At 40.7% G+C, this 18,806-nt stretch overlaps 2 protein-coding genes across 3 annotated transcripts in view; both read left to right on the top strand.

Moving 5' to 3' along the window:
• Positions 1–9,245: 9,245 nt before the first annotated feature.
• Positions 9,246–9,781, top strand: LOC122061727 (DNL-type zinc finger protein-like). Its single transcript, XM_042625176.1, has 2 exons — positions 9,246–9,494; positions 9,602–9,781. The coding sequence occupies exons 1-2, from the start codon at positions 9,246–9,248 to the stop codon at positions 9,779–9,781; spliced, it is 429 nt and encodes a 142-aa protein (XP_042481110.1).
• Positions 9,782–10,884: 1,103 nt separating this feature from the next.
• Positions 10,885–18,806, top strand: part of LOC122062176 — a 21,896-nt gene continuing 13,974 nt past the window's right edge. Inside the window, exons 1-2 of one of the 2 annotated variants that reach the window (XM_042625881.1) lie at positions 10,885–11,040; positions 11,915–12,081. In XM_042625881.1, the coding sequence (XP_042481815.1) occupies positions 10,971–11,040; positions 11,915–12,081 (237 nt within the window). In that variant the 5' untranslated portion in view covers positions 10,885–10,970. The remainder of the gene's footprint in view (positions 11,041–11,914; positions 12,082–18,806) is intronic. The other variant, XM_042625882.1, reaches the window with a different exon arrangement.

An 18,806-nucleotide genomic window follows, 5' to 3' on the forward strand; every position in this document is an offset into this window, starting at 1 on the left:
TGCATTATCTCATTCACCGCTTTGCACCACTTGTGTTTACTTAATGATTTCCATCACCTTAGTCCTTCTTATCTATGTATTTTCACTTAGCCGATTTAGGTATCCGGGTTTGATGACTTGTAAAATACTAGCTTACATTACATTTCCTAAAACTTTTCTGTCATATGCTATTATAGCTCATTATATTCATCTCTTTGATTCCATTTCTATTGTCTGTCTCAACTTGATACTCCTTATACTTTGACTTCTTATTTTACATCATGTGCTTATCTCTCTTCTTTGCATTTTCAGGATGCCACCAAGAAGAGGCAAGGAATCCGTAGAGCCATCAAGGAAGAGAAAAACTTCCAAGGCTAAGAAGAAAGAGGCGGGGTCTAGTTCTTCAGCCCCATCTCCATCTAGGGAATGGGAGGACTCATCCGACTATGATGAGATGGTCTTTCACAGTGTGAGAATTGCATCATTGTGGAGTACTTTCCGCTCATTACCTGTGATGTTGGAAAAACAGGTGATTGTGGAGCACTTTTCTCGCATTCACCTCTTAAAGAGGCTTTCTGCCCTTGATTGGGAGTCTATCCTCAACATTGATCGACCGTGTTACAAGGGTTTGGTGAGGAAGTTCTACTGCAACCTGAAGGCCACGGAGGAGGGGGAGTTCGCCATAATTAGTATGGTGAAGGGTGTGGAGATCATCCTAACTGTGGACAGACTGGTGAAGATTTTAGGAATCTCTTTAGAGAGTATTCCCTACTACAGTCCTCCCAGAACCAAAGGCATAGGCCCGCTGATGAGCCTAGACATGCAGGAGAGCATCTATGAGGTGATTAGTGGTTCACAAGCGAGGCCTGCATCCAAGTTGATTTTTCCCCTGGGGGTAGGGTATTTTCTAGGTTGGTGTAGTTCAACCTAGTTCTTAGGAGTGGTCATTGGAATCAGGTAGGTTTCATGCCCACCTACCTAGCTGCTTGCCTGCTATCTGCCCTTGAGGGCAATGTACCTAGACTATGCCTCCCCTACTTCATGCTGAGGTCTATGCATCACCATGCCTTACATCCCGAGGATGCCAGCCTACCTTATGGCAAAGCTCTTACTCGAGTCTTCGAGCATTTCGTAGTTGACCTTTCTAAGGAGGAGGGAACGGTCCCAAGGGACAAGTTCTTTGCAAGGAATTTGAGGCAGATGAACTTACACGCTTTGATGGTAGAGCCATAGGAAACTGAGGAGCAGGAGGAGGGTGTGCCCATGGATGAGGATGAGGATGAGCATACCAGAGATGACGGGAGTCATTTCCCATACTAGGAGGAGGGTTTCCAAGGGGTACCTAATCGTGAGGAGATCAAAGAGAAGGAAGTTTTGGAGGTGCCATTGGATACTAGGGCAGCAGATCCAGCTTTCCAAGGAGCTGGCGGTTCTAGATCACCCAGAGCTAGTGGCCCAGACATTCCCAGTGCTTTTGGCACATAGCCCACGGCTCCGCCACCTACTGGAGAGACACCTATCCTACAAGATATCCTATCAGAGTTGAGGTCCTTGAGAGAGGGTCAGGCTGAGCTTAAAGGTAAGCTTGTAGAGAGTGCGGCCCGAAAGCAAGTTCTTCTCAGGAGAGTGGATGAGAACACCGATAGAAAGCTCCAGATGTGGAGGCAATTCTAAGAGGAGTCCAGGTTTCAACGACTCACCTGGGATATGTACCACTCTTCTAGGGTGATCTCTACAGATGTCCATCGTGTATAGAGGAGAGTGGTATGCCTCCATAATCGATTCACTCATTGGGATACGCATCTCGACATCGACTCTCGGGTTCACTTAGGAGAGCCTTCTGATGTCTCTAGCGATGACTCTAACTAGTGTTTTAGGCTGATGGCCTATCCTCTTCTGACCTTGTACCTATCATTTCTACTTGTGTACTTAGAATTTGAATTGTAACTTTGATAGAAATTGTAAATTATTATTTTTTAAATGGTTTGATTGTATTAAACTGCGTGGTTTGATGGTCGCCGACACGGCCACCATATGTTATCTTATTATTCTTATTGTCTATCAGGTTTATGTTTGAAAATTTTTGGTTTTCTCATTTTACGCCGTTATGCTATTGAAATTTTGTTAAAATTTTCTACTCACTAGTACATTCAATTATGACAATTTCAATTTTAGTTAATCAGAATTCATACTATCAATGCATGCATGCCATGAATGCAAATGTTACAAATTTTTATATTTAAATTAAGGTTTTTTAACATTTCATAAGGCTTTTATCTTCACCCACCCCAGACCTATTATAGTTTTTATGGGGTCTAAGCAGTATACTATAGGTAGGCAGAGCATCGGGCTCTGATACCATCCTTATCACACCTTGCTCGTACAAAGTCGAGCCGGTGACCAAGTTAACACCGGTTAACTCACAAACCTACCAGGATCAACAACGTAGAAACTGCAATACAACATACCTCTATTAAACTAAGACAAACCTGTATTTTCAACGGAAGATCTGTTTATAATAATACTTGTAATTGTATCCCAAATTCTTGATATCCAAATTGAGTTATAAAAGTTATATACATTTGGACCTGAAGGCATGATATATACATAAAAATATAACAATTTAAGCATCAAGTCATCAAAAGAGAGTACATCAAAATAATCTAAAAGAATTACACGGGAGTCACTACAGCCCTATAGCACAATCCTCACACGTGCAATCGACACCGTGCTCGAACACATCGGGGACCCACCAGTCCTCAGAGGGAAACTCCACGATGAAGCTCGACTCCTGATCTCCAGGTGGGTAACTTATAAAATCATCTAAAAGAGTTGTGCACGTTAGGTGAGTTTACTAGCCCAGTAAGTGGAAAGGAAGACCACACAAGGAAAACCACACAAACAGTCACAATACAAATGCGCCTATATGTAATTCATTTTAACCCTATTAGCCTAACAACATTATTAGGTCATAGGTTATGTGCTACTCATAATCACAGTGCGCGTATGCCCTGCGTACGAGCCGCGAACCTCATCCCTTGATACGCTCATAGGGTTGTCAGAGAAAGCGATACGCTCATAGGGTTGTCAGAGAAAGTCCACTGTTGGCACCGGAATTTAAATACACACCAACCTCTGACAAATTTAAATGACAGAAAGTAAATGGGTGACTCCATCCGAAATAAAAGCAATACAATTGACCCTCTGAATATACCACCAGGATTACCGACTGTCCTAGCTATCAGTCGTACGTACTTCTAACCGTTGCAGGAGTTCGACAACCACAACTTAATGCTTTCCCCCAATGATCCCTTAACACATAAACCCCTATTGGGAAGGGTCGTAGCATAAGGATAAATCACATTCTAGCCACATGCCTCTAATTGAGTATAGTACGATTACACACTGACACCGCGTCCCATTCCACGAGTCACCATGCACTCATTTCCAAGCCGACTACAACATCAAATCTAGCATATACATCATGTCTAAATAAAATTCTTCTATCACATACATCAAGACATAAAGGATATTCATCATAAAGTAAAGCATAACATGTTAGGTAAATGCATATACAATGCGTGATATGGCATATGTGATGTCTAGTCTACACACAAGTGATATAATGACATGGCTAGACTAACACATGTTAAATGATGCATAACATTTTGAAATTAAATCAGAGTCCACTCTCCACTTACTTGTATATGTACACGATGCTTGTATTCGATACGAAAAAGATCTGATGTGTGGGTATGCGTATATTGAGTGTAACCTATCATAAACATAATGGTTTATCATCATGTTTGAATACTAAAATCAGGTTTAGAATCATAAATGGGGGTTACCCATCAAATTTGGACCAATTCTAAGAATTATGGAAAGACAAGTGGGCTAGAGCCAAAGATAGGCGGGCTGTTTCAGCCCATCGATTGCACCAGAACCCAGAAACTGAATTCTGGGAACTCAGGTGGACCAGAACATAAAGACAGGTGGGCTAAAAATACCCCCAGTCTTGAAACAAAATTGTTCCAACATCTTCCCCGACTTTTCTCTTGCTTAGGGAACTTGTTTGGGGTCAATCCAACGACTCAAATCACTCATTTATGGTCAAGTCATGTATCTTCAACCTAGATCTAAAGATCAAATCAAAAGAAAAATGAAGATTCTTACCTCTTTCTTAAGAACACCAATGAAACCTCAAATTTCACTTCTTTTGCTCAAGAACCTCCAAATACTCTAGATCTTCACCAACACTCCTTTCAAATCCTTCAAAATCATTATACACACCTTCCATTAGACGTTAGATTTGATTATCCAAGTAGGATTAGCAAGATCCAAGTGGGTTCTTTTCCAAAAATAAAAAAGAGGGTTTAAGAAAGGGGTTTCCCTAAGAATATTTAGAATATGTACAATACCTATCTCAAATCGAAGATCTCGACAAGCTAATCATTAATCCGGGCTTAAAATACTAAGACCCATCTCCAGTGAAGCTCTAAGGTCAATTTTCCATTCTTCTTTCTTCTTTCTTCTTCCTCTTTTCCTTTCTTCTTCTTTCTCTCTCTTCTTTACTCTCCCACCGACCAACTATCATTAATGAGGGAAAAGACAATTAATGTCACCTCTTTTATACCTGGGCCCCCCAAAATATCTTCTATTCTCAGGTGGGTAAATCTTAGGTGGGCTATCTCAGGTGGATATATCTGGGTATATCTCAAGTGGGCTTCAATGGGAATAAACTCCCACATAATATTAGATTACGTTGGCACCCACAAATATTAGTACGTATCTTTACTTTTTGTACATGGCCTCATAGTGCGTGCAAGTGCAAGGCTTGGGTGCACTTATTACACTTGGTACCCGCTCGGTCATGTCAGGCCAACCCGAGTTCAAGGTCATTCTTGCTACCATATTCCATATGATACTTGTGTCAATTCTCTCTAGTTCAGCCCCTATATGATCAAACCAAGTCAATACGAGTAATTAAACCGAGTTTAGAAAGTAGGGTATCACATCATATGTCCCCCCTACTCCCTTGAGTTTCTTAAAATAGGAGGTTGAGGGAGTAGAGTTGCCTTTACTCCTTAGGGATGCTTGAGCATGCTCTATGCACTCATTGTGTTAGAGTTCGGTACGTATTGGAGATGTAGTGTTCGGTGCGCCCCTATCATATTGGAGTTGGAATTATAGAGAATAGGAACCCGCTTGGACCCCATCGTGCTGGGGTGGAGACTTTTAAGTGTAGAATTTTCGCGTGGTCTTTGCAATAGAGGTAGGAGATTCTAAGTGTAGAATGCCTGCAAGTTCCTCGTAATAGATGTCGATGACTAGTTACCGTGCTCATAATAGATGTTGATGACCAGATAGTGTGCTCAATAATAGATATTGATGATAATATAACAGATGTCAATGACCAAATACCCCGCTCATAATAGACATCGAGGACCAGATGTTATATATCAGATGCCCCCACTCCCTTAGGCTCTAACAAGAGACCGAGGGAGTAGATACCTACTTCTTTAGAATGAGCATTACAGCCGAAGAGAATTGAGCACTGATTAGGAGCTAGACTTATGAGTCTTAGCAACTAGGAGCTTATCATATCAAGCACTAATCAATAAGATCCCTTGGGTGATGGTCGTGCATATATATATATATATATATATCAATGAGTAGAGTCATGATGGGACAATTTTAACGATTAAAATTTGTATGAATGATGCAAGGTGTGATGCCAAGTGAATGAAAAGATATGAACTCAAATAATTTGAAATATAGGTGATGAAGGTAAAAATGCCACTCCCTCGAGTCATCCTTGGGTCGTCCTCGGCAGAGCCAACCCCTCGGTTCATCCTTGGCCGAGCCGACCCCTTGGGTCTCCTCCCTAAGGAATCTGATCTGATCCCGGCGACTACAGGGACAATCCTGAGGATCACTCATTGTCAGCTCAGTAGATCTTATCGCCAGCTCAACAAATCTTATCGCTAGGAGATATCCCAATAAATAAGGTAACAGTTACCTAGTGGGACTCTTCCGAAAGTTATCCTAACAAAAGTGAACTACTTGTCAAAATATGACTCTCCTCAACCACCTCTCTTCATTCTGTCTATAAATATCAAAGTAAACCCTCAAAAGAGGGGATCGATAATTTTTCATAATAAACTCTCTTGAGTAACTGTTGTGGAGAAAATCTGACTTAGGCATCGGAGAGTCCCCCATCGGTTCAACCCGGCTCTCCTTTGTCTGCTCTTCTGTGCAGGTCTAGCGTGGAGTAGCCAGTCTTGCAAGGAAAATCATCCAATTAATTTTTACCGCATCAATAGGCAAGCAAGGAAATGGGTTGTTATGATGCAGTTAATGAATATTGGTGAATGTTGAAAGTATAACTTCATAGTCAATTATAATTTGAGACAATAATTCCCAGACATGGCAGGGCACCCAACTTAGGTGCAGAGCAAAGATTGTATTTCTCCCATTCTCATTTGCTTACATGAATTGGTAGACACATATCATTCATAATTTGAAGCATGCTGAAATAAGGCCTTAGGAAAAGGTTGAAAAAAGGATAATTCTGAAGAACTGTCGAAAGGACAATCCAATGGTAAGAACAGTCAAATCAGAAATACGCATGACAAAAAAATACTGGCCAGGAGACATAAGCTATTAGGCAAGCCATGTAGAAAACGTATGGGGTTCAGTTTTAATTCAGCCAGAATCAGCCCCTGCACCCTAGAAATGAGCATTATGAGAATGTGATACAAAGAAGCCCACAACAACAATAAAGCAGTTAGTGTTGATATTATCTTGGGGCAACAAACACAAGCTACATTTCAAGATCATCCCCCAATTGGAGAGCAATGCTTACCACTCCATTATTGCACACTCACACCCATTATCTGTGGGACCATAGGTTATGTTTTCTCAACATTGATCCACATCCACATAAGATAAACCCAGTTCCATGACTGTAGATAGATCCAAGTTGGCAAACCAATATAATATTGGCATAAAGATTCTTAATAAGTAGATAGAATTTCGCTAAATAAAAGTAGGGAAAAGGTTAGGTATGCCGTCGATATCAAGTATGCTAACACCCATTGTGTCTATCTCTCTCTTCTCTTTTTCTGAAATAACCCTCATATCTTTACTGAATGATACTCCATCATGTGTTCCTATTGGTGCTATCTGCTAGCATACTTGATATCGGCGGCATACCTATCCGTCTCCCATAAAAGTATTACATATCATGAAATCCTCGAATGGTTTGTGTTTCTTTATCTGCTGGAACGATTCAGTATTTTCATTCAATTGGGTCTTGGAGATCTAATCCTTGGTTTGCTATTAAATAATAGACTGATCTGTCACATGGCAGAAAAAGTGGCCAAGGTGAGGTGGGACTTTTTCTTTTCTTTCTTACTGTGTTACTAACTTACTATGGATCCAAGCTTGTAGGTTCAATATCTTCTTTGGGGATCTTATATGTATATTAGGTTTTAAGAGCAAAACTATGGATAGCAACAGCTATTATGAAGGACATAAGTGGGTTGTCCCATCCAGCAGATACATTAGCTTTAAGTGCAAAACTATGAAATCAGTTTATGACTGTTGAGAGTGTGGGGCTCGAGTAGAATTCAACCATTAAACTGGTAGTTAAATGTACCTCTCTAGTTCTTGATGGCCGATACGCTATTCTCAGTTGTTGCCAGTTCCAGTTCAGCAGCTCTGGAATTTGTTTCAATAGTTGGAGATGATCAGACTTAGGTGTTTGGGAAATAGTCGGTTTTGAAGTGCTCGGCTAGCGAATGTTTAGATTCGAAGTGTTCGGTTGTGAAGAGCGCGTCTGCCCAGCTTATCCTTTGAAGGTGGGCGGGTGCTCGGCGTATCGAACACCGACCAGAGAGCGCGGTTGCTCGGCTTATTCATGGACTTGGTGGTCTGGTTTTTGTTGGCTCCTGAATTGCAAGGCCTTTTCACTCCGCCCGCGGTTGGTTACGAAAACCTTGGACGTGGATGCTAGGCTACAAAGAGCTTGCTCGGCTGTTAGAGTCTTCAAGGTGAACCCGCAGGGAGCTTGGTCAGTTGTGAAGAGCGCAGCCTTGAGATGGTCTGCTTGGTTTTGAAGTGCTCGTGGTCGGTGGGGTTGCAAAGATCTCGGAAAGTTGCCGAGATGACAGTTATGGATGCCATGACCAAAAGGTAGGATCCGACCGTGGCTTAAGAATTCAGCTTCACGGACCACTTTTCAAAACCACTTTGTAAACCACCTGTCAAACCACTTTGTAAAACCACTAAAGGGATGGGGGCTTCGATGATGCTGAAGAATCCGGGTTAAATGTCGATGAGAAATAAGACGCAAGAATTATCGATTTCAGAGAGGAGATTGGGTTTTTTGAAAAATGAAATAAACAAACGCAAAAGAAAAATGAAATTAAAAGAGGAAGAAATTAAGTTCTGCAACCAGACTCCCATTTTAAATGTTCAAAGATCGCAGAGGCGGCGGTGGAAGGAAACCCTGTCTCTGCCCTGAAATCAAGACTTTCTTGACATTCAGAGAATGGAACTCTGGATCGAGACGAAGGAATCTTGGATCTCAGGTGTGAACCAGGAACCGTTCTTGATATTCAGGGAAGGAAAATGATCGAGACGAAGAAATCTTGGATCTTCACTATGAACCAGTATCCACTCTTGATATTTCAGAGAAAGAAAATGATCGAGATGAACGAACCTTGGATCGAGACGAAGAAATCTTCGATCTTATGTGTGAACCAGTAACCATTCTTGATACTTCAGAGAAAGAAAATGATCCAGATCAGAACTCGGTTGTCAGTCATTTCTCTGTCTGCTTCCACTGCTCCTTCGTTCCCACGGACGGCGCCACTTTGGTGCAGAAATCGGCTCCGGGAGAGAAACCTGCATAAAGAAAGAAGGCTGGGGGGTGCTTCGACTCAGTTTCTGACACAACCACACAGATTATTGGAATAGTGGAGAGAGAGAGAGATTACCTCTTTTTCTTTTTATTGGGTGGATGTAGCAAATCCTAGTCCCAATGAGTGAAATACCCAGTTTGCTCTTGTACATAGATACCTTGAGTTGTGAATGATCCTTTGACCTGCGGTTGAGCGTCATGTGTCCTATATTTATTGTCCTACATTTATCGGTGATGTTATATTATGATATATTATGATTGAGTAGTTCAAATTGAAGTTTTTTTTCTTTTTTTCACTTTTCCTAGTTGGAAAATGGTTCTGCTGTTGTAGGATGCGGCTATGGGTTTGATTCTGAGTGCGGCAACTGGCAGGGGTTGGACGACTGGTTCGGGGATGGAAGGTCCCTTTGTTCCTGCTGGATTTGAAAATGAATCTGGCACAGAGAGGATCTCCACCTTCCCTTGGTCCCTCTTCACCAAATTGCCTCGTCAGAGGATGCGTGTGGCCTTCACCTGTAACGTCTGTGGACAGAGAACCTCTTGTGCCATTAATCCCCAGGCTTACAGTGATGGAACTGTCTTCATGCAGGTTAGTGGTTCAAGTAAAAAAGCCTTTCCTTTCCTTCCTTATTTTCATTCACTGTTTCCTCTGCCTATTTTCTAAATTCGCATCCATCCACTCTTGTTGTTCTACAGTGCTGCGGATGCAATGTATTTCATAAGCTGGTCGATAATCTAAATCTGTTCCATGATATGAAGTGCTACGTGAACCCAAGTTTCCGTTACAGAGAATTGGGTGGAGAGGTTGATTACAACTTTCTGGACATGGGTGACTGGGATGATGATATTCCTCTTCTAAACTCCATTTTCATTTAGAACAAATGGAATTTGGTTACATTTAGAAGTGGGAATTATGTATTTTTGTATTCTAAAACTAACACTAATGTAATTTAACAGTATTACCTTTTTGGGTTTAAATATGATAAACGATTTTTTAGAATGATGTAATATAGGTAAAAGCTAGGGAGGTTGATGTAAATCTCTCTTTTTTTTTCAAAGAAAACTCTCCCTTTAAAAGTTGATAGAGATAGGGGTGCAACAGGGCCGGGTTGGGCTAGGGTTTTAAGAGCCCAACCCTAAGTCCCCTTAACTAGGCTCAAACCCACCTTGACCCTAACTCAGGGCCCGCAAAACTTCAACCCTGACCTATCCTTCAGGGTTTAGCGCAACCTTTACCTGCCTTGATTGGTTCTGATTTTTCAAGGTTGGGCTGGGATGACCCTGACCCTGACCCTGACCCTGATTGACCATAACTTTGGTTTGCCATCAAGGGCTGGGTACACCCTGACCGTGACCTTGACTTTGCAAAATATGGAATAACTTAAAAAAAAATATATTCATAATAAAGAGGAGATAAAAAATACAAAGTTACAAATTTCTTGGTAAAAAAAGCAAGAGAGATTTTTTTTTGTTGGTAAAAAAAAAAAACAAGAGAGATCGGTGATAAGATTTATTAGGAATTTTGAGGTGTCAATGACTCAATGTCAAACAATATATAAAATTAGGTTAAATTCAAGGTTAACATCAGGGTCAACATCAGAGGCAAAAATCAGGGTCGGGTTCAGGGTGGGTTGGGCGGGCCAAAGACATCAACCCTTACCCGCCTTGACCCTGACTCAAGGTCAAAAGCCCTCATGACTAAAATTTTTGGATCGATACTTGTTGGGATCAGGGCGTTTTGCAGGGCCAAACTTGCACCCCCAGATAGAGGAAAGAAGTTGAGAGATGGCGCATGCCATCCTCTTTTACTGTCCGTACAACACAACCGGTGATAGAGCTGACTGACTTTGAATCATAGAAAAGATGGCCCACTATAGTGGTTCCTGATCAAGATCAGACGATCAGTAGTAAGGCTTTTACAAGAATACTGTGGTGACGATGGCTTGTGCACAAGTGACATGTGCGTCAGAGTTACACCTTAGCACGGTCATTGTTATAGTCTTCCCTCGCCAAACTTTAGACCAGAAAGAATCAAAGAACACACACGAACAGGAGAGAGAGAGAGATGACAGGTGCGCAGGCGATGAAGCGTATTCCGCTCATTAAATTCCCTCAAAGACATCCAAAACCTTCAGGTATGTTCTTTATCTTCTCTGTTCTCTTCGTTTTTTCCTTTCTCTGAAGACTCCTCTCGCTCAGGTTTCATTTGGATTTCGTAAGGCATCTAATGGTTTGTATTGTCATCTCATGTCGGAAGCTTCTTTCTATACTAGTTAGTATCAGATTGGTGCATTTTTATTGCTCTTATTGATTTGTATATTCATTACAATCCATTTGATTTATTTCTTCTCGCATTTGCTTTTTTCAGAAAAATGTAACCTTCCATGAACTCGATCGGGTTAGATCAAATAAATAGGTAATGGTTTTTATGAGGAAATTTCAGGGTTCATTATTAAATAAACCATTCGGATACTGTAACGAAATCTTAATCTGATAGTTGAAGTATTGAATCAATCAAATTGTGTTTAATTTACCTTTGTCCCTAAATGTTAATTATGTCCAACGGGTTGACAAAAATTGGGGGTTTTTCTACTTGTACATAATTTTGCAGGTTCAAATTTAGAATCTATCTTCATGGCCTTGTCAAATAGAAGAACTTAAATAAGAAGGAAAATATCAATAGATGTGAATAAAAAACCCAAAGTTTGCATTTATTGAATTATACACTTTCTATGTTGTTTTCATTTACTGAACTAAACATGTTTCTCATATTTTATGGAACAAATTGGATTAAATAGTTTTAGAAATATATCTTATATTAAATCAAACAAACTAAATGGACTGCATTTCAACTACAGTATTCTGAATTTGTTTTGTCAATTACCTTATTTATCTATATCTGAACACTGAAAGATATCTCAGCATTGAATGAACAACTCTCTCTCTCTTTTGTGTGTATGTGTGCCTTTTTGTTAATGAGTTTCCACTGAGTGTGTAACCAATAAACAGGCTCTGCTTCCCAACTTGAAACAGCATCAACAGTTGGAGGTGCTCATTCAACTTTCTTTTCCAGTTCCGGAGCTCTAGGGGCACCTACCAACGCTTCTGTAGGAGGGAAGGCTTCTGATCAGCCCAAACGCACGCCAGTTTCAGACAGGGAAATTGAAGCTATTTTGGTATGCCCAACTTGGTACTTTGTTCTAGGTAGTTAAATATTGATGATTATTTTTCTTCTGGGTGGAATTTATTGAGAAAGCATTTGGATGTGATAGGGGAGGGTCAGCACCATTCAAACACCCCAAAGGCCAAAGTCCTGATGTGATGAACCTGGCTGGTAGCATAGATTATTGCCTAGGTGACTATGTGGTTGCCCATGCATTGGATGGGTTTAATCTTTGACATAATCCTTACTAATTTAGTTTATGTTTGATATAGGAAGTAAAGGGGGAAGAATAGTATTGTTCCCACTGTCCTATGAAGAATTTTCTCCTTTCCTTTTGTCTATCCCATATTGTTTGTCCATTCTACATCACACCTTGCAAGCTGTCACCTTATTTCAAAATTTGGAATAAACATTGGTCTTTAATGCTTTTTTTGGTCCTTAAAATTTGAGGTTTCTCAAACAATCATTGTGGTTTATATATGTTGTCTTTGCTCAATTGGTTGATTCGTGGCATGTATTATGTGACTGTGGTTTAAATGTGTGAGTCTATCATCTAAACAAAATTATGAGGTAATTATGAGCCAAAAACGAAACTAGGTTGTCAACTGGTCATCAAGGTGCACCTAGAACCCCCAAGCCACCCCTTAGTTATGCATTCCTTAGAGTAGTATTTCCTGGACACCCTTGGGTCAACTGGTCTCCCAGAAAACACTGTCCGTGTAGTGGCCAAAATCGTCCAGTGTGTTAGATACATTTTCATATCATTGTGCTGCACATTTCAGCACTGTAGCCTTCTGCCTTGTGGCAAAAATAGGGTTTCCTCTCTGTTTTCTTTCTTCCAAAGTAAATGTGGCTGTTGTTCATAAGGAGTCATCCAGTTCAGACTTTGGTTTAGGAAATAAGTTTTTTTATTATTGGGTGTCAATGTTGTAGGAGGCGGTCATTGGTTGAGAATCATTAAGTAATCCGGAAAATGGCCTTTAATTTGGAATAATAAGAATAGGTCACACTAGGACTTCCCCAATAGATCACTAGGATTCTTACCTACAAGTATTTGAAAACATTTGTTACTTGTACAAGATGGGGAGTACGGGATATGCATGACATCCCACCCTGTGTGGGTAGTTGTTATTTTAATATCTATTTTATGTAGTTAGTAGTTATCAATGGTGGAGTGTAGGTGTCGTGGGTATGTCAAATAGTTATGTGACTTTTAATGTGAACATGGGTAGTGTGAATGTTGGAAGTGATTGTTGGAGTTGTAATATGGTCATGCTGAATTGGATTATGAGCTATACTTATAGTGGCTTTGTTATCACTATGTAGTCTCATTGATCATTAACCTTGAACCATAGGAGCTCACACGCTCCATGTGCCATGGCCCTGAACATAGCCTTAGCATTTGATCTAGCCACAACTGCCAGCTTTTTAATACTCCAAGTGACTAAGGTCCAAGGCGCTAATGTGTAGTATCTTGATGGGGATCTTCTCTACATTATAAACCCAATCCAGTCTGCATCAGTGTAGGCTTCAATCCTCAATTGGTTACGTATGGCGAACAACCACCACTTTCGAAGATTATACTTTAGATACGTGAGGATACGGAACACTGCTTCCATATGTTCTGTTTTGGGAGCATGTGTAAACTGGATTACTGCACTAACTGTATATGTAATGTCAGGATGCGTGACGGAGAGATAAATTAAGTTTCCCACCAGTCTTTGATACCTCTCTGTAACAATTAATGGAAGTAACATATCTTCCCTAACTTGTGATTTTTGTTAATGGAAGAGTTAGCAGATTTACAACCTAGCATTCCGCTCTCCTTCAATAAACACATCACATATTTTCTCTGACAAATATGGATTGATTTTTTTGATCTTGCCACTTCAATACCCAGAAAGTACTCTAAGATGACAAGATCTTTGGTTTCAAATTGATGTGCCAAGTAGATCTTAGAGTCGCTTCACTTCTTCTTGATCATTTCCTGTCACAATGATATCATATACCTCTTCTGCTAGGTCCCCATAGAGAAAGGCATTCTTCACATGAAATTGATATAGAGACCAGTCCTGATTCACTGCTAGGGATAGGAGCACTCCAATTGAGTTCAATTTTGCAAATACAGCTAATGTCTTTTGATAGTGAACTCCATACATTTGGCTATGTCCCTTAGCCTCCAATGTAGCCTTATACCTTTTTTTTTGTGCCATCAAAGTGGTGTTTAGCTAAGAGTACCTCTGCAGCCCACTGGATATTTCCCTTTGGAAGATCAATCAGTTCCCAAGTGCCCTCATCTCTTCACACATAGCTGCCTACCATTCAGGATTAGTCATTGGTTCAACAACTTTTTGGGAATAGTGATCGAGGATAAGGCAATTAAAAATGTACGACTTGTAGGGGAGATGGAGCCATAGGATACAAACTTGGCAATATGGTTTTATTGCAGGATCTCTTGCCTCTTTTAACAGCAATTGGAACATCTAACTCGGGGCAATAGGTAGGAATATTACCTGGATCAGGTTGAGGATTAGAGGAGTAGTCTTGGCAGGCCTTCTTTTCTTTCTGTTATATAAAGTAACTCTTTTTCCTTTTCTTTAATCCCTAACGGGTTCTCTCTTTCCCTCGTTTCTTGATCTACTACAACTCTCCCTACCTCAGATTTTTGAGTAGTCCCAACTTCTTTTTCAACTTCTACTATAGGCTTACTCATTTCTAAAAAGAAGGGGAAGGATGGTGCAGGTGAATGTTGGATCAGCTCTTCATTTTGACTCTCTCCTTGAAGAGGTGTTATTGAAGAGGAAAAGAAAGTAACAGATACAAAGAAGGTGACATCCATAGATACAAGTCTCTTTCGGGAAGCAGGATGATAACACTTGTACCCTTTTCAGTTAGAGAGTAGCCTAAGAAAGTACATTTAAGGGCATGGGGATCAAGTTTGCTGCGGTTAGACTTTCAAACATTAACATGGAAAACAATAAGCCAAACACTTTTGAGGGAAGAGGAAAGGAAGACGAGGTAGAGAGGAACTTCTAATGGAGATTGGAACCCAAGAATACTAAGAGTTCGATTTATGAGAAAAGTTGCAGTGAGTAAGGCTTCAGGCCAAAAGTTTTTGTGGACATGCATACTAAACAACAGATGTTGAGTTTTTTCCAACAAGTGGCAATTCTTCCTCTCAACTACCCCATTTTGTTGAGGGGGTATTAACACATGCAAGTTCATGGAGAATTCCATGATCAGTAAAAAAAATTGTAAACCCCAAAACATGTATTCACCTCCCTGATCAGACTGGACAATTTTGACTTTGGTTTCAAATTGGGTGGATACCATATGATAAAAAGTCATGAAAGCAGTTCACACTTCACTTTTGTGTTTCAATAGATAAACACAGGCAGTATGAGAAAAGTCATCAACAGAGGAAACAGAATAGATCTATCCAAATAAATAAGTAGTGGGAGCTGGCCCCCATCATAGTGAACAATATGGAACAGAATAGCAGTTCTATTACCACGAGAATGATAATGAGTTTTACAATGCTTTGCAAACTGATAGGACTCAGAGAAATTATTGGTACTAGTTTAACATTAAACAAATGAGGTAGTTGTTTTATCATTACAAGGTGCAACAAATGCTGATTCCATAACATCGCATTGGCAACAAAGATACTTACACTTCTTCCACAGAAAAAAAGATTGAGCTTCTTTTCAACATCCCTTTGACGGGCTGTTGTAGAGTCAAGTAGAGAGTCCTTTCTCCTCCTTTCTCCTCACGTCCACTGCCCAAAACCCTCCTTGTCGGTTGATTGTGAGGCAAGAAATATGAGGAAAATAAAACTACCATTCAAGGATTTTGTGAGGTGACGAACAGAGAGAAGGTTAGTAGCAAAATTTGGAACATGAAGGACCGAATCAAGAGGCATGGCCATTGTGACACATGCTACCTTTACTAGGGATGGAGGAGAAAGACCCATTAGCAATTCTAACCTTATTTCTACTTGAACTGACGGAGTAGGAATCAAAACATTCAGACATACAAGTCATGTCGTCGGTAGCACCCGAGTCAATAATCCACGAGGAAGGAGTGGAACTAGTGGCGTGAATGGTGGCTTATGAGGAACCAGATGAGGCAAATGAAGAGGATCTAGAAGCAATACTAGTGGCATTAGAAGCGTCATCCAACCGAGTCATAACCCTACGAAATGCTTCAATATCCTCTCGAGTAAGAGTGCTATTGTCTAGTGTTGTGGCTAAGGAATCACCATTAACAACCACTATATGAGCTTTGGCTTCCCTTATCCTTCATCTTTGGTTCTACCCAAGGGATACCATGATGGTCGACCATGTAAATCCCAACATATCTCCTTGGTGTGAGAATTTTTCACAGTGTGAACATTTAAGTTTGTCCCCATCTCTCCTAGAGCTCCATCATGCCAGCTCTTTGATGAAAAGGAGGCTTAGAGCAGATTTTTCAAGAGGAAGCTGTGATTTCTCACTCGACAATGTATTTTCTATGGCCACCCTTCTCATCTCTTCACTTTACAAGTCACAACATACCTCATCTAGGGATGAAAGAGGTATCCTCCTAGAATTTGAACCTTGATAGGCTTGTATTCGGAATTCAGACCAGTAAGTAGGATTAAAATCTGTTCTTTATCAAAAATATAATAAACTTCGGCCTCATCTTCCAAGTTAGACAGTTGGCTATGTCACACCCTGCCTCCACTTACCTGAAGGCTGGTGACCGGGACATACCACTGTGTCCGCAATCCATCCAGGATCTGATGTAGTTTTTTTAGGTCACAAAATAATGAAATGATTCTAAAATCCACATAAATAATAGTAATCGGTAATATAACAGCTGGTGATTTCTATTGATACTTACCATAATTACACAAAAGAATGTTTTCCACAGACGGATCATAATTACAATTATGCCCCTAGGGCTAATCAGATATGTACACAAGAATAAAAAAAGGGAAGACGAATACTATCATCTTCAAAGTGCCCCAAAGGCACAGTCATCACACACGTAGTCTGCCTCATGTGTAACCAACTCCACCCAAAGATCATCTCCATAAAGAGCCGGCTCCTCGACCACAATCTCAGGATGGATCCCTAAGTCCCCATCTAAAAAGGTGCAACAAATGGGGTGAACTTCCACGAAGCCCAGTGAGGGGCGGACACACAAGCAATCCAACCATATATGAAATGCAATAAAATATGTTCAACCACACCAATATGAATGCATGTCATGATCTAGTTTATTAGCAAACAAGCCTAGTCAACAAATTCGAAGTCCATAGTGGGTTTTAGTGCTACTGTAACATAGGTGGTATCCCCAGTCACAAATGTACGTTATCGATCCCAAAGGATACAAGCTAGTTATGAGTCAGGAGCATACCGGTCCCTACATGATTACTTTGGTACCCGATAAGCCCCTATTAAGAATCCCCCTTACATACTACTACACTAGAATCCAACTTTCGGTGATGGGTTTTGTCACGATGCCAATACCCCCCACCTCGATTACTGGAAATTCTCCCAACCTTTGTCCATCGGATGGTAGGATTAGCCAATACATAGCCCCTATTGGCAAGGGTTGTAGTACCATGGTTATTCTCCTAGTCCGATGCAATCTAGCATGAGACATACCACATCACATCATACTCACACACCCTGTGGGCGTACATTGCCGGAACCAAACCTTCGGCTACTGTGTACCCCACACTCACACACCTTGGGCATGCTGTGCCGGAACCCAACCTTCGGTTATATTGCATCCCACTCATCCACAACACACACACACACCCTGGGCATGTAGTGCCGGAACCCAACCTTCGGCTACCCTACATCCTACTTATCTACAACACACACACACAGCTTGGGCATGAAGCGCTGGAACCCAACCTTCGGCTACCCTGCATCCTGCTCATCCACGACACACACACACACGCTCCCACAATTCACACCATTATACACAATCCACATTCACTAATGACAAATTTAACATGCAAAATGTTTATGACCATACACATGGATGCACATGCTATAAATACTCCATAAAACATACGCAACACCCACACACCTCAAGTCTCTATTGATTGCGGAAAAGCCGATGGCCTCGTGCTGTATTGCCCCATTGTTAACCGGTTCTATTCCTAGCAAACGTAGGGTTTTTTGGTTAACTGTCAAGCATGGGAAGGGTCATCTCAATCCACATTCACTAATGACAAATTTAACATGCAAAATGTTTATGACCATACACATGGATACACATGCTATAAATACTCCATAAAACATACGCAACACCCACACACCTCAAGTCTCTATTGATTGCGGAAAAGCCGATGGCCTCGTGCTGTATTGCCCCATTGTTAACCGGTTCTATTCCTAGCAAACGTAGGGTTTTTTGGTTAACTGTCAAGCATGGGAAGGGTCATCTCATAGGTCAAATGATCAATCAAAAAGGAATTAAAAATTAGGTGTAAGATGGTTCATAGGAAAGGATTAAAGTATCGGTATCGGTTGCCGTATCGGCCGGCCAAAATTAAGATACGTATCGGAGGGTATCGTATCGTATCGTATCGGAGATACACTAAGATACGCTAAAGATACACACATAAATGGATAGGAAACATTTTTTTAAACACTTTTGCATAAAGAATTTGTTAAAAAAAGCTATTGATAACATGTATTATGCATAAACACTAAATGAAGGATATCACACTAAGAATTC

The sequence above is a fragment of the Macadamia integrifolia genome, chromosome 14, assembly GCF_013358625.1.
Source record: "Macadamia integrifolia cultivar HAES 741 chromosome 14, SCU_Mint_v3, whole genome shotgun sequence".
In the NCBI taxonomy this organism is placed as follows: domain Eukaryota; kingdom Viridiplantae; phylum Streptophyta; class Magnoliopsida; order Proteales; family Proteaceae; genus Macadamia; species Macadamia integrifolia.

Excerpts from the sequence above, each read along its gene's own strand:
- LOC122061727 (XM_042625176.1), top strand. The coding sequence starts at position 9,246 with ATGGGTTTGATTCTGAGTGCGGCAACTGGCAGGGGTTGGACGACTGGT. Across the intron at positions 9,495-9,601 it reads ATGGAACTGTCTTCATGCAG|TGCTGCGGATGCAATGTATT; the intron begins GTTAGTGGTTCA and ends GTTGTTCTACAG.